Source organism: Pithys albifrons, chromosome 15, assembly GCF_047495875.1.
Source record: "Pithys albifrons albifrons isolate INPA30051 chromosome 15, PitAlb_v1, whole genome shotgun sequence".
NCBI classification, from domain to species: domain Eukaryota; kingdom Metazoa; phylum Chordata; class Aves; order Passeriformes; family Thamnophilidae; genus Pithys; species Pithys albifrons.
The window spans coordinates 18655896-18671045 of record NC_092472.1 but is presented as its reverse complement, the minus strand read 5'-3'; the positions used below and the strand labels follow the sequence as shown (position 1 = coordinate 18671045).

Genomic DNA, 15150 nt, shown 5'->3' with positions numbered 1-15150 from the left:
AGAATTCCAGGACAGGTTCTTCCATGCTTGGGAGGGCTGCTGTGCTGTGGGAGCGAAAAGCCAAGGGGCTCCATGTGTTCCCTTCTGTCCCTGCAGTCTGTCGTGTACTGCCACGGAGGGCGGATCGGGTTCTTCCAGGGGGACATCCGCCTGCTCTCCGACGACATGAAGGCGCTGAGACCCACCATCTTCCCCGTGGTGCCACGGCTGCTCAACAGGATGTACGACAAGGTGAGCTGGGCTGGGCTCCTCCTGCAGCCAGAAAGTTTGTGTCCTTTGCTTAGGGGGAGGATTCCCGTAGTCATGGAGATTTCCCAGCAGATGACACTGTGTCTGCCTTACTGCAAACACATTCTCACCCTGTGTAACCTACACAGCTCCTCCAGTCTCTGAGTCTCTGTTATGATGATTTACACATACTCAGTTAGAATCACAAACTATTCTGAGTTGGAAGGGACCCACAAGGATCATCGAGTCCAACTGTCAAGTCAATGGCCCACACAGGGGATTGAACCCATGACCTTGGCATTATTACAGCCAAGTTTGAACCAACTGAGCTAATACACACACAGCTGTGTGAATATGAAATCCGTCTTTTTTAGCCTCTTACCCCATTCTCACTGAGCTTACCAGTGACATTTCTAGACACAAAGGATGTTTGACATCAGTCAAACCTGGCTGGCTGCACGAGGACTTTTTGTGCCCTTCAACCAGTTTTGAAACTTGGATCTCTCTTTCTGGTGGCAGCAACAGCTGAAAATCAGGAACTTCAAAAAGCCTGTGAGGATTTAGGCAGTGTAAATGTGAGGGTGACTTTTGGATTTAGAAATCCTTAAAACTAAGGTAAAGGTATTGCAAGCTATTTAAGACAGGCACGTCTGGCCATCATGCTAAATCTGTTTGATGAGCTGGGAATATTTATTCCTTCAGAAGACTTATCCTCTAAAGACAAGCTTAAGCACAAGCTACTGATTTAATTTTTCCCCAAGGTCGTCAGGACTGTTGGGTCAGGGGGTCTGGAGCCTCAACAGAGGGATGGGCACTGGGGGTTTCTTGTTAGTTGAGGTGTAGTTTGAGTTGGTACCTGATTAAGTTTAGGTCAGTGCAGCTCCTGTCACAGCCTCAGCCAGCACTGATACCTCCTCCAGTATCCACATTGCTCACTCCCTGTTGCTCAGATTTCATGACTTCACTGAATCCTATCATGGAAATCATATAGGAATAGCAACCCTCTCAGCCCAGTCAAAACCTGCACCACCATCCTGTGTTTTCCCCCAAAGGAACGGGATGTGCAATAGGGAACAGAGTGAAATGTGCTGCTCCTCTTCCCCACTCCCAAACCTCAGTGGAGCCGTGTTACCTGTGCTGCAGATGTAACTGTGCCCACCTGGTGGGTGGGCAAGGGCAGGAACAGGTGCTGATGTGCCACCCCTCACTCCTGCAGATCTTCAGCCAGGCTGACACGTCCCTCAAGCGCTGGATCCTGGAGTTTGCCGCGAGACGGAAAAAGGCTGAAGTTCGAAACGGCATCATTAGAAATGACAGTTTGTGGGATAAACTTTTCTTTAATAAAATACAGGTAAGTGATTTAAGAAGTGAGTCTGAAGTCAAAGAATTGTTTCTTCTAGCAATGACTGGTTTTTCACTAAGGGAGGTTTAGATATTAGGAAAAATTTCTTCATGGGAAGGGTTGTCAAGCACTGAACACTGCCCAGGACAGTGGTGGAGTCACCGTCCCTGAAAGTGCTCCAAAAATGTGTGGATGTGGCACTTGAGGACATGGTTTAGTGGTGAACATGGTGATTATGGTGCTGGGTTGACAGTTGGACTTGATGATGTTAAAGGTCTTTTCCAACTTTAACAATTCTGTGGTTCTGATTCCCTACAGTCAGGGTGGTCCTGCTGGCCTGAGGATGAACTCTGTTCTAGGCATAAAATTCAGGAAGGTGGGCATGAAGATCAGAGAGATGTTGCTTCAAAGTTTCCTGCAAAATCACTACAGATAGGATTGGATTTAGGATTGGGTTTCAGTTGGGCACATTCAAACCTGGGGTTTTTTCCTAGGAAAACAAGAATAAGAGTATAAAGAAAAATGCACACAAGATTCATAGTTTATCAAGGGGGGGAAGAAGAAGGCAGAATGCCCTGCTGTGTGCCACACATCTCAGTATAAGAAATAATTGAATTGGCTTTAAACCAGGTGTTTTGGGCTGTGCACTACTGCAGGTGGCTGTGATGAGTTCATTGTTTTAATCGGATGACTTCTCTGGAGAGATGCCACTTTATTTTTAACTGAAGAAACCGACTGTATTTGTGGGCTGTGGATTAGTTGTCCTCAGTGTGCAAAGACAGCAGAGTTCACCCAGCCAGGAGTGAGCCAGGCTGCATATTGATGCAGGGGCTGGTGAGAGAGGCAGACCCAGGCAGCTTTTGTGCTGGGTTTTCTTTTTCTCTTCTAGAATAAGGAAAAGGAAATGAAGGGGGAGGAGAAAGGCGTAAAATGGGACACAGGAATTGATGTAATACCCTCCAGAAATATTTGAAGGTCATCTGCCTTAAAAAAGGGACAGTATTACTTTAGAGGCAATTCATTAAAACCAATGAGGTGTCAATAAGCAAATAAAACTGGATGGCCTGGATGGAGAAATATTCTTTTTTTTTTTCCCAGCAGTTTCCAGAGCCAGGTCTGCAGCCTGCCCAGGCACAGCAGCCACAGGAGCTGAGGCTGAGCAGCCTGTCCTGCCAGAGATGTGGGGACTCCCTCCTCAGTACAATAACTGGGGTTTATCCCTAAGGAAAGCTTCAGAGCCAGTTTATATTTCCACATCACAGAATCATAGAATCACAGACTGGTTTGAGTTGGAAGAGACCTTGAAGATCATCTCGTTCCACCCCCTGCCATGGGCAGGAAATCTTCCACCTCTCTCCTAGAGAGAGCATTTTGTGCAAGCTCTGTGTAAGCAATGCTCACCCTGCTGCTGGTTTGGCCATCTCTGGTACCTTCTGATGATTTCTTTTGTTTCCTCCTGCTGCCAACCAGGCGAGTCTCGGGGGGTGTGTCCGCATGATCGTGACGGGAGCTGCGCCCGCCTCTCCGACCGTGCTGGGCTTCCTCCGCGCCGCCCTGGGGTGCCAGGTGGGCTCCTGTGGCTCTTTGGGTCTGCCCTGGGTGCCAGGTGGTCTCCTGTGGCTCTTTGGGGCCACCCTGGGGTGCCAGGTGGGCTCCTGTGGCTCTTTGGGGCTGCCCTGGGTGCCAGGTGGTCTCCTGTGGCTCTTTGGGGCTGCCCTGGGTGCCAGGTGGGTTCCTGTGGCTCTTTGGGGCTGCCCTGGGTGCCAGGTGGGCTCCTGTGGCTCTTTGGGGCTGCCCTGGGTGCCAGGTGGTCTCCTGTGGCTCTTTGGGGCCACCCTGGGGTGCCAGGTGGGCTCCTGTGGCTCTTTGGGTCTGCCCTGTGTGCCAGGTGGTCTCCTGTGGCTCTTCATGGCTGTTCATCCACTGGCAGTGAGAAAAGATGGGGGGTTTAGCAGAGGAGAGGGTTGGACCTTCAGAACTGCATTTGGGGCAGCTGTGCCAGGATGGACCCAACAGCTGTGGCAGGGCTTGGGCAGCCATTGGAGCCTGGTTGGGCTGCAGGAGAGGGCTGCTTTCATGGGGGGCATCTCCCAAAGAACCCCAGGGGCTCATCCCACCTGCCTCTCAGCACTAAATTGAGTATGTGCAATTAAACTTGTTTGTGCAAGTGCTGGGAACCTCATTACACCAGTTTTATCCTATATATATATGGAGAGAGATCATCTTCAGACATCAGTATAACCCACTTAAGATGTCCACTGCCTTATTTCTCTGTGGTTAGGAAGCCCAAGGTCTCATTCAAGAGCTTAAAATTTGGCAGAAAAAAATAAAAAGGTCTCTCAAAATGTCCCACAAAAACAGCTTTTGCCCCCAGTAATAAATTCCTCTCATAGAGTAGCATATTTCTTGACTCAAGGGCTAAGTGCTCAACTTGTCTTCTCGCCCTACAGAGCCCTGGCCAATCTTGGGCATGTAAAGGAAACTGTGTGAGCAGGAGGAGGCAGGGACAGTGTCCCTGTGGTGACTGTGCCCCTGGGCAGGGCAGCTGCAGGAGCAGCTCCCAGGGCTGGGCAGCAGAGGGCAGTGCTTGGGATTCCAGTCTGCAACTGGGAAATCTTCTATGCTCCTGTAAAGAGACCCATCTCTTTGCCAGGTTTATGAAGGGTATGGCCAAACAGAATGCACAGCTGGATGCACCTTTACAACTCCAGGTGACTGGACATCAGGTAATTATTTCTTCCCGTGTTTGCAGAAATAAAAGAAATGCACGTTTTTTTTTAGAAGATTCTGTACTGCAACATCAAGGCCAGGCTTGAATGGGGTTTGGAACAACCTGGGATAATTGAGGGTGTTCCTGCCCATGGCAGGGGGGTGGAACAAGATGAGCTTTAAGTCCTTTCCAACCCAAACCATTCCATGATCTTTGCAAACAGGTTTTACATCCAAAGAGGAGGTTTGGTTATTTAGCCTTAATAGTGCAAAACCTTAATCGAGGAAATTATTTCTATAAACAGACACAGCTCCTGCAAGAACATCCATCTACTACTATGCAAGTAACTATGAATAAAATGCTAATTATTGTTTATAGGAGAGATGACAAGTGACTTGATAACTTTGATTTCCAGGTCATGTAGGAGCCCCTTTGCCCTGTAACTTAATCAGATTGAAGGATGTGGAAGAACTGAATTATTTTGCTTCCAAAGGAGAAGGAGAGGTAGCAAATCACATTTTTATATCAAGTTCTCATTAGTTAACACTGTATGAAGTAGTTGTGTAGTTATTGAAGCAGTTTACCTTTGTCAGGTGCATGGTTGCTGATGTGTTCCATACTGCAGTCAGGAAAGGAAAATGGCAGTTTAGCCATAGAGCAGCAAAGCATTAATTAAAAAGGAGCTGTGGCAGTGCTTCCAGCCTGACTCCTTGAACAGCTAAGACTGAATTAATTAATTCAGCTAAAAAGAGCTGAATTGCTGTGATTTCTACATTGCTGTCATTTCTACACTGCACAGAAATTAAACTTATTTCAATAACTTTGTTATTTTTAACTGCAGATTGAATGCAAATCATCTTCAAGCAAATCAGTTTTGTAAACCCTACTTCATATTTCCATGAGCTTGAAAAAATCCATAGGTAGTTTTATAACCTGGCCTATTTTAGTTTCATAGAGCACAGTCATTAAACTACTTCCATTTTTGTGAGTTACTACTTAAACTGTATTTATAGCAGGATAAGAAAATAATTTGCCATCACCCCTGGCTGTTTTTCAGATCTGTGTGAAAGGACCCAACGTGTTCAAAGGTTACTTGAAAGATGAAGAGAGGACAGCCGAGGCGCTGGACCAGGAGGGGTGGCTGCACACGGGAGACATTGGCAAATGGTTACCTGTATGTACTGGGCAGGCTCTGATTCTCATGCCAGTTGGGTTATCCCATGTAAACTTCCAAGGACTGAACTTAATTTCCAAGCAGATCCCTCTTTACAAAGGATTAAGTTTATGTTTGGCAGAATAAGCTCGGTATAAAAGCACAACATGGAAGTGAAAGCTCTGTTAAAGGCAGACTCTTGCTGAGTCTTGATGGTTAAATAACCTCTCTGGGAATTCTCCTTTCTTTCTCCTCACAGAATGGGACTCTTAAAATTATTGATCGGAAAAAGCACATATTTAAACTTGCTCAGGGAGAATATATTGCACCAGAGAAGATAGAGAACATCTATATCCGCAGTGACCCCGTTGCCCAGATCTATGTCCATGGGGACAGCCTGCAGGTAAGGACAAGTCTGCAGAAACTCTTCTCTTTTGTGGACAGAAGACAGAGCGCTGGGCATGAATGAAGAAAGTGTGAGTGGATCACACCATAAGTCTCCTTGCTGCCAGCCAGGCAGGAGCTGAGCTGCTGCTGTGGCCCCGAGCAGCTCAGAGCACAATGTGGCCAAAGACCAAGCCTTTAAATTGGCTTTGGTGTCACCCTTTGGGGCTCTGGTGCTGTCCTTGCCATCATCTCTGTGGCAAGCCAGGCAAAGGCAAAGCCACTGCTGCCTTCCCACCACTGCCTGTTCCTTCTGACCAGCCCTGTCCCATTTATTTGCACATTTATACACACACAGAGCTTCTGAAACTCTGCAATTCATCCTCTGCATTCACTGCCCACAAACAGGAGCTTTCCCTTGGCATCAGAACTTGCCTGGGTCTTGTAGGGCTGTGAACTGCAGGTGACAAAATGACAGAGGTTATGTTTGCTCTGGCTTGTGCCTCTGAAAAACATGAGATATTAATGTGCAAGCACAACATAAACCCATCTGAGGGTGTTAAAATTGTTGGGAAATGCAGGAATAATCACAGAGAGCCCTTTTATCTGAGAAAAAGGCACAGATACCCAAATATACTCCACCATGACACGTTAACAAATTACTGGCATAATCAAACATGACGTGATAAACATGCAGAAATTCACCCAACTATGTATTCATTTCAATGTAGGACCTTGAATGTGGTTCAGCTTTTGCCTGCAACTCTCCTTCTCCTTCACCTGCAGGCCTTCCTGGTGGGAATTGTGGTGCCTGATGCTGAAGTGATGCCAGGCTGGGCAAAGAAAAGAGGGTTTGAGGGAACATATGCAGAACTCTGTAAAAATAAGGTTTGTATTTGCAGTGCAGATGCTCTTCTTGCTGTGGCATTATTTGTGCCCAGTGCTGGGTCTGGACAAGCATCTTTTCCTCACTGGAGATGCAGCAGGATTGTCCTGGATCCAGTGGTGGGTGCTCACTGGTGGCACCAGCTCTGGTGTGGGGGGCAGGGGTTTGTCTCACAGAGAACAAGAGCAGGAGGAGAGGTTGTGTTTGCTTAGATTTCTTAAATAAGACAAGACATCTAAATAAGATCTATCACTGGTCTTCTGTCTGGTGGCCAGTGACAGGACCTGAGGAAGCAGCATGAAGGTGTGCCAGGGCAGGGTCAGGTTGGATCTCAGGGAAAGGCTCTGCCCACAGAGGGTGGTGGGCACTGGCCAGGCTCCCCAGGGCAGTGGGCACAGCCCCAAGGCTGCCAGAGCTCCAGGAGGGTTTGAACAACACTCTCAGGCACAGGGTGGGATTGTTGGCACTGTCCTGTGCAGGGCCAGGAGCTGGACTAATGATCCTTGTGAGTCCCTTCCATCTCAGGACATTCTCTGATAAAGATCTCAGCCTTATTTACAGATGCTCTGTAATATTGAGCAACTGTTGGATCCCAGGAGGGAACTCTGATGCCACTGAACATCCCACTGGTGTCTGTGGGCAAGGATTCTGCATCACAGTTGGCAGATGGCTGAAGGATTATAAATTAAATAGCTGTGTCACAGAGCTGGTTTGAAAATAGGACTTGTCTTTTCATCCCAAGGAGACCGTTGATATCACTACACTTAACATTTAATGTTTGTACATTTCTTTATAGAATATTTCCTTATTATGTATTAACTGTCAGTGAGGCCTTGAACTTTACTCAGATGGACAATGTTTTTTGGTGGACAATGAGCAATAATTGCATGCAAGGTTGACTCTGACAGTTGATGAGGAATTTCTGTGTTTTAACCCAGGAACTGAAGCAAGCAATAATGGAAGACATGGTACGGTTAGGGAAGGAGAGTGGGCTCCACTCCTTTGAGCAGGTAAAATGAAACAACATGTCAATTTTTCTGTTTGTGTGGAAGGGGAATTTGTCAGCATTTATTATGTTACTACAAATCCTTGTTGCAGCTGCACGTGGTGGTTTTGGAAAGAGCTTTATTGCTGGCAAGTTGTGTTTGTTCCTCTGGACAAATGTATGTGCTGTGATTCTGCCTCCCACCCGTGCTTGAAATTTGAATTAAATTTAGTGAAAGTTTTGGGTGCAGAGGTCAAAATCTAAGTCAGGGGCATGGATAATCTCCAGACTGACAACAGGAGGTCAAGATAAACATCTGTAGGAGTCTGACTCTTCTGCCATGAAAAGCTCTGTTAGAAATTGGGTCACTAATTACCGCTCTTATACCTGACCTCTGAATGCTTCTGGTTTCTTTATTTTCAGTCTGGGCACTAATTCTTTCCTGGTGCTTGTGTAAATATTTCTGCAACAGAGCTACAAACACCTCAGGAGTGATCTGAAATCAACCATGGATTACATAACATTAAAACCACAGAAAAATTATCCACCCCATTTAAAAACGTCAAATGCTTATTTCTGTTAAAATAATGAACATTTAATTGTTACATATAATTAGCAAGGGCTTTTTTCTTTTATTTAGACTGTTTCTGGGTGATAATTCTGATGAGTAATTCACCCTATTGGAGTGGAGCAGAAGCATTGTTAAACATAGCCCTGTATTCTGCATTTCTCAGCTACCTATGCAAATGAAATGATAGCAAGAAATTAATTCTAAAAAATCAATATAAAGCACAGTTTGTAATGCACATAATTGTCTGTGCTCATAAATCTGCTTTGCCTCTGCCATGACTTTCACAGTATGAAATATGCTCAATAATCAATCTACCAGCAGTTTGCAATTAATAGTGAGGGGAAGCCTTGCCAGCTTCCTAAAAATTAGAATAAAATAATAATAGAATAGAATAAAAAATACATGTTTCAATTGTCAAAACTAAACAGCTTCCAAACTTCATCTCTGTTGCAATATGCAATCCTAAAACCAAACTCAGAGTCAGATATTGTAGCTCATGTTCCTGTGGCATGGGATCCTCCCCCAAAACAGAGGCACTGTGTTATCCCAGTCCTTGCCTGCAGCTTGGATCTCTGCTCGGAAACGACAACTCTGGCTTCTATAACCATCAGTTTCCAGGCTCTGAGAGCTGGGGCAGCAAGGGGGGAGCATTGTTAGCACAAATTCTGATTTTACAAAGGATGTCATGTGGGAGGACCTGGACCACGATTGCTTGCAGGGAAAAACGGATCATGTATCCAGTGGGAATAGAAAATGGATTTGCAGCCTTTATTCCTGCAACTCCCAGCTGAACAAACTGCAGAGCAGGCTGGCTTGGGGAACCACGGAAGCAGCAGATGGCTGGGGAATTTTGTCTTAAATCAGTGGGCTATGACCAGTCAGGCAGCAGTTTTGTGCTTTCTCCCACACCAGCAGGGGAAGGCAAAGCTCTCTCCCATCTGTGCCGCCAGGATTCCCGCTGTGCTCGGAGCCACAGCTCCAACAAGGGCAGCCTTGTGAAATGCTGCACAGGCTGGAGGATTTTAGAGCGCTGTAATTAGCTGAAATCCTCTTTGAACATGTTCATCGTGTCCATACTTCATGTCTGCAAAGCTTCATGATAATTTTGCAGGACTGACTCGGTGCTGTTTCCTTCTGCAGGGGGGTGAGGGGGTGTTCCCTGGCACGACTCCCTGCCCTTGCCCCCATCCCCTTCAGCTGTGTGGCACTGCAGGGGTGATGCCACACACAGTGACACTGTCCCTGCTGTGCTGCCTCGCTGTGCCTGGCCCTGGTTTCATACAGAAAAGAGGGTTATGTGCTTGTTTTCTTAGAGACCTCCCTTCTGTGGGCAGGGGAGGGAAATCCTGGGGGAGAGTGCCCTGGGCTCCAGGCACTGCCAGAGGGAAGGGCAGTGTAAAAAGGCACACACTTACTCAGTGGGATGCCTGTAGCCCTGGCTATAAATATATCCCTTTTTCATTTTAGGTCAAAGCCATTTACATTCACTCTGACATGTTCTCAGTACAAAACGGTTTGTTGACACCAACGTTAAAGGCGAAGAGACCAGAACTAAGAGATTACTTCAAAAAACAAATAGAAGAGCTATATTCAAGCATCTCCATCTGAAATCCTGGGAAGAATCTCCTGAGTAATGGACTTCATAGCAATATTAGAATAATACTCAAAAAGTACAGAGCCAGAACGACACTGCTGAAATGGATAAACAGCTGAATCTTATATATGAGCCTTTCATTGTTTTAGGATTTCACCACTAACCACATTTTTCCTTCTTTTTTCCATCAGGTGTGACACAGTTTCTTTTTTACTCTATGTACATGGTAGGGTACTACTAAGGGTTATGCTAAATTGCCACAGAACATACAGAAATTTCAATCTGTGACCAAGTAAATTATGGAAACTTATTAATAACTACAAACATTTCTAATTAAAATAGGAAAAATTTCAGGTATGTCTGTTAATGTTTGATTGTATATAACTTAATACATTAGAAACTAAATTATGGATAATTCAATAATGTGGTCTACCTCAAACAATCAGTGATTGATGGTGAAAGTCTATTTTCCATGATTTGGAACTTCAAGCTGGATATTGGTAAAATATATTAAGTGATAGTTTTTATATTTTCCAGGACACAAATGACATTGATTTGATTTAAACATTAATGACCTAACTAACAACCAGAATAGAAATAGGAAGGAATCTCCCACTATTTGTACTTAATAGACCTATTAATATATGACATCTAACGGATTAATGTTTCCCTGAATTGCAAGAACAGGGTAGAAGAGAATGGATAGAGTTCCTCTGTTTCCTTTCCATCCCAATGCAGTTTATCCATGGCATGCTGGTTCTGCACTGGGGCTCCCTCAGCCCAGTGCCCTCATGGACATCTGAACTGCTCAGACTGAGAAGGTTGCAAAGGCTCTGAGGAGGCTTTTGGGGGGAGTTCCCCACACTCCATGTGCTCCCAGGCCCTCATTGATTACTTTACATGCTGCTAATACTGTGTAATCCAGCTGGACTGACTCCCACTGAGAAACAGCTCTCAAGAAACGGAGCACAAGGAATGAGCTGTGATTCTGGATGGGGCTTGGCAGAAGGATCTGGGAAAGGGCCAGCCTGAGGTGCAGCAGTGGAGGGCACCCTTTGCCTGGCCATGGAGGGGAAAGGAATCCCACTCCCAAGGGCCCAGGGGTGGGTGAAGGGCTGTGTTAGCCAGCACTGTGCCAAGTGCCCCGGGATGGCAGAAAGCCCTGCTGAGGAAACATCTCTATGTTCACACATCTAAAACCATCAAGTCCCACTGGCATCACTTCCAGTGGCCTCTCTGGAATAAACAGCAAGTTGTCTGGATGAAACCTTGGATTTTCTGTGGTCATCAGAAAGGAGGTAAGTCCCACAAGGAACAGGAACAGACTCTGGAGCTCTCTCCTGATACAACGCACGGTACAAAACAGTGAGAAATCCTTCATGTCAAGTCGCTGGAATCCTTGGGCTGTCAATGGCTTCTTCCTGCTAAACAGGATCCCAAATATCTGTGTATTGTACTAGCTGCTGTTTGCTGCACCAGTGCATACCAGCATGGAGCTGTGCCTGCTAAAGCTTTGCTAGGACAGTGAGAGCACACTTACTTTTTTTCTCGTAAACTGGAATCCACTGTAGACTTTTGAAGCTAAAAGTTAAAATTGTTAATCTAAGTGGTCTCATTTTCTCCTCTGAATTTCCGTTGCATGCGTCCAAGTGAAAGAAACCGAATCCATGAGTTAGTGTTACACGAAGACTGATTTATTGCAGTGATTGCAGAACAAAATGATGCAAAGGAAACCATATCAGTAACACGATGACTCATAAAGAACGTGGCGATTTGGTTTATCAAACGTGCGAGTCTCTGTCTGAGTCCCTTTTTGTGCCCGATTCCTCGTGTGATTCCAGTGCAATGACTCATATCAGCCCAAAGTAAGAAATAGCTGAGCTCTGAGGGGGGCACACGTCCATTTTTCACCAACGTGCGCAGCAAGAGCATCCCTGGGGAATTTGCGTGGGCCACGTCTGCGGAGCACGGGAGTCACTGCATGAAATTTGGCTCTTCAGGTCAAGTCATAAAGGATTTCTATTTTGGCAGAGTGTAGTTCATCTCCTTTTTGTATCAGCCAAAAGACAGTCATTACATACGCAGGCTCCAGAGCAATGGAGAATTAAATTCAGTACAATTTCCTGTTTCAGTGCAACAGGGGTTTAAAATAAAAAAGCCCCAAGGCCTGGTCATCCCTGTAAGCAGAGAAAAGCTATTTTTTCACTGACCTTTTTCTACCAGTTGAATTTAATTTAGTTTTTTCCTAAGGTGATTTCAGGCTTTTCAAGACAATGAACTCTGTGTAAGTATAGAGGATTCCAGTATGAGTTTATTTACAGCTTAGACAGCTGTTGTTTTTACATATGTAATGCTGAAGAATATACCTGTATTCTTCTTTTGGTATTTGATGCAAAATGTCAGATGCATTAGAGCCAAAGATATGAACACTAAAGGAATAAGAAAGAAAATCTACAGACTTGGCCACACGAGGATGATGCAAAATCTGGGAGAAATTGTGTTGTCACACCAAAAGTGTGAACACTTTCAGAACTCGTGAAAAGTTACATAAATAAACTAAGAACTCTCTGTTATGCTTTCCTGTGTAATCAGATTTTCCTCTGCAGGTCCCTCTCTGTCATCACAGTGACCTGTAAGAGATTAACACTTGAAAGGCAGACGTGTGAGGCACGAGCTCCACACAGTCTTGCTTCCCTTCAAATCCCAGGAATATTTATTTTGCATTGAGCTTTCTTAAACTGAAACATTTCTTGTGACCACCAAGGAAAAATCCCCAGGGCTGTCCAACAACCAGTTGTTTGGTTGGCGTTTTTCCCCTCAAGATAATTATTACAAAATTATATTATTCATCTTATTTAAAGAGTGGAGACTCTTTTTGCAGTCAGAGTACTGCGCCCTTGGACATGTTAAACATGGGAGTTCTTCCTGAGCCTGGTGCTGCCTCTGGAATCACTGCAAGCCTGTCCCATATATAAAAACCAAAATAAAATACATTTTCCAGGAGGAAAATCTTGCTTAGTTACCTGTTTTTATGTTCTTTGCTCAGTGTATTGCACAGAGAAAATACCGTTCTGCCCAGACACACAAAATGTGAGCAGAAACCAGACCTGAGTCCTACCCCCACATGGGAGGAAATACATGGAATAATTATGTCCTAAAAGGCACATTTGCAGGTTAAAATGCTCGACGCACATCAGGTGAGAGAGACAGTGAGTTGTTGTTGGTAAAGTAACTTTTGCAGTCTGTCCTCACTGTTAGTCAGAATGTATCAGCATCAGCAAAGTCCAGTCTCATTTTTGCCATGATTATGAAATTCTCATGTATAACAAAATAATCTGATTTAATCTTCTGGAAATAAAAAATTAACTTAGATTTTTTTTTTTTTAGTTTTACATGTGTTAAAAGCACAAACTGCTGATCTATATGTAAATAAATGCTCCAAGATGAATGTAAACTGGGAAAGAATATACTATTTTTGCATGGTAATAGGTTACTTAAAGACCTCTTTGATGCCTTACAGAAAATTTGAAAAGCATTTTATTTAGAGGCAATTCTGTTGGTGCATGTTTTGTATCTTTAGTTCACTTTGGTTTTCTCTGGGGGCAAAAAAATCAGAATTATATCTTTATTTCTCCTTGGAATTAAAACTCTTCAGTATTTTGCACAGTTGGTGGTTTCCACACCACCTTTGCTCCTGTGAAATGATGAAGCTTTTCAGAGAAGAAATCTGGATGATTGTAGTCCGGGAGGGAAAACGTTTTAGATCCCTGGAATTGTACCAAAATAAAATGTTTTCTGAGGCATCTGGAGCCCCTTTAAGCCCTTCACTTCGTTTCAGCTTTTTGTTATGTATTTTGGCAAAGTAAAAGCAGCAAGCAAATGAGGTATTTTGGTGAGTGTTGCCTATTCTATTTTCAACTGAAAGTGAAGGGGGTTATAATATAATGTATACATTTGTGTAAAAAAATTAACTGTAATTAAAGATTTTTCAGTTTTGGTATATTAGCATGTATATCAAAGACTCATCTATGGAAACTTTTGTAAAGAACTAAATTCTCACCTTTCTCAAAACTACTCATGAGATTTTCCTGTGGACTGACATCCAATAAAAGCTCTTTTTTAAAATCTGTTGCTCCTCCAGCCACACTCTGTTCTCACCATCAGAAGTTGTTCAGGACTGTGCCCAGACTAATGTAAAATAATAAATGATGTAAAATCAAATAACGACCAAAGGAATATTGGAACTGGAGATTGATTTTAGCAATCTCCTACGAAAACAATGTTGCAAAGTTCTCTGAAGATGCAGCAGTCCTTCTGTAATGGTTCATCTTTTTTTATTTTCAGTAATAATATAACCAAATGTATATGCTTGTTTAATATGAATTGACAATTGGGAATGCATAGTATTTTTTCAGACTATGTGTCTAAACCAATAAAGTTTCAAAGCATTTGGGCTCTATCCTGGTTTTTGTGTGCACTTCCATCTCCTTTTCCTTGGAAATCTGGGAATTCCTGGAAGTGTCCAAGGCCATGTTGGACAGGGCTTGGAGCAACCTGGGGCAGTGGAAAGTGTCCCTGGGTGGGCTTTGAGGTCCTTCCAACCCAGTCCTGTGGTTCTGAGTTTTCTTCATTGCAGGACAAATTTGAGCAGTGAGGTTGCTGCTCTCTGTGAACTTGAGCTGAAACGCTGATCAGTGAGGGGAGGAACACACGGGATTTATTGACTCTGTTTTCATACACGATTTTCTTCACTCAGAGCCAGGTGGGACCCTGGCACGGATTGTCCAGAGCAGCTCTGGCTGCGCCATCCTGGGAGCGCTCTGGGCTGGGATGGAGGGTTTGGGAGAGGCTTGGACAGAGCCAGGTGTGCCATGGCTGGAATGGAGGGGCTTGGAATGGCCAGGGCAGAGCCAGGTGTGCCATGGCTGGGCTGGAATGGCCAGGACAGAGCCAGGTGTGCCATGGCTGGGCTGGAATGGCCAGGACAGAGCCAGGTGTGCCATGGCTGGAATGGAATGGCTTGGAATGGCCAGGACAGAGCCAGGTGTGCCATGGCTGGGCTAGAATGGCTTGGAATGGCCAGGACAGAGCCAGGTGTGACATGGCCAGGCTGGAATGACTTGGAATGGCCAGGGCAGAGCCAGGTGTGCCATGGCCAGGCTGAAATGGCTTGAAATGGCCAGGGCAGAGCCAGGTGTGCCATGGCCAGGCTGAAATGGCTTGAAATGGCCAGGACAGGGCCAGGTGTGCCATGGCTGGAATGGAATGGCCAGGACAGAGCCAGGTGTGCCACGGCC

The 15150-nt window shown here is 44.9% G+C and overlaps 1 protein-coding gene across 7 annotated transcripts in view; it reads left to right on the top strand.

Moving 5' to 3' along the window:
* The window catches only part of ACSL6 (acyl-CoA synthetase long chain family member 6), a 55335-nt gene extending 41034 nt beyond the window's left edge, over window positions 1–14301 (top strand). For all 7 annotated transcript variants that reach the window (XM_071570628.1, XM_071570623.1, XM_071570624.1 and 4 more), the window contains 10 exons: window positions 97–231; window positions 1445–1579; window positions 3041–3136; window positions 4224–4296; window positions 4696–4784; window positions 5338–5454; window positions 5693–5836; window positions 6604–6705; window positions 7642–7713; window positions 9727–14301. In XM_071570628.1, the coding sequence (XP_071426729.1) occupies window positions 97–231; window positions 1445–1579; window positions 3041–3136; window positions 4224–4296; window positions 4696–4784; window positions 5338–5454; window positions 5693–5836; window positions 6604–6705; window positions 7642–7713; window positions 9727–9867 (1104 nt within the window). In that variant the 3' untranslated portion in view covers window positions 9868–14301. The remainder of the gene's footprint in view (window positions 1–96; window positions 232–1444; window positions 1580–3040; window positions 3137–4223; window positions 4297–4695; window positions 4785–5337; window positions 5455–5692; window positions 5837–6603; window positions 6706–7641; window positions 7714–9726) is intronic.
* The last annotated feature ends 849 nt before the right edge of the window (window positions 14302–15150 follow it).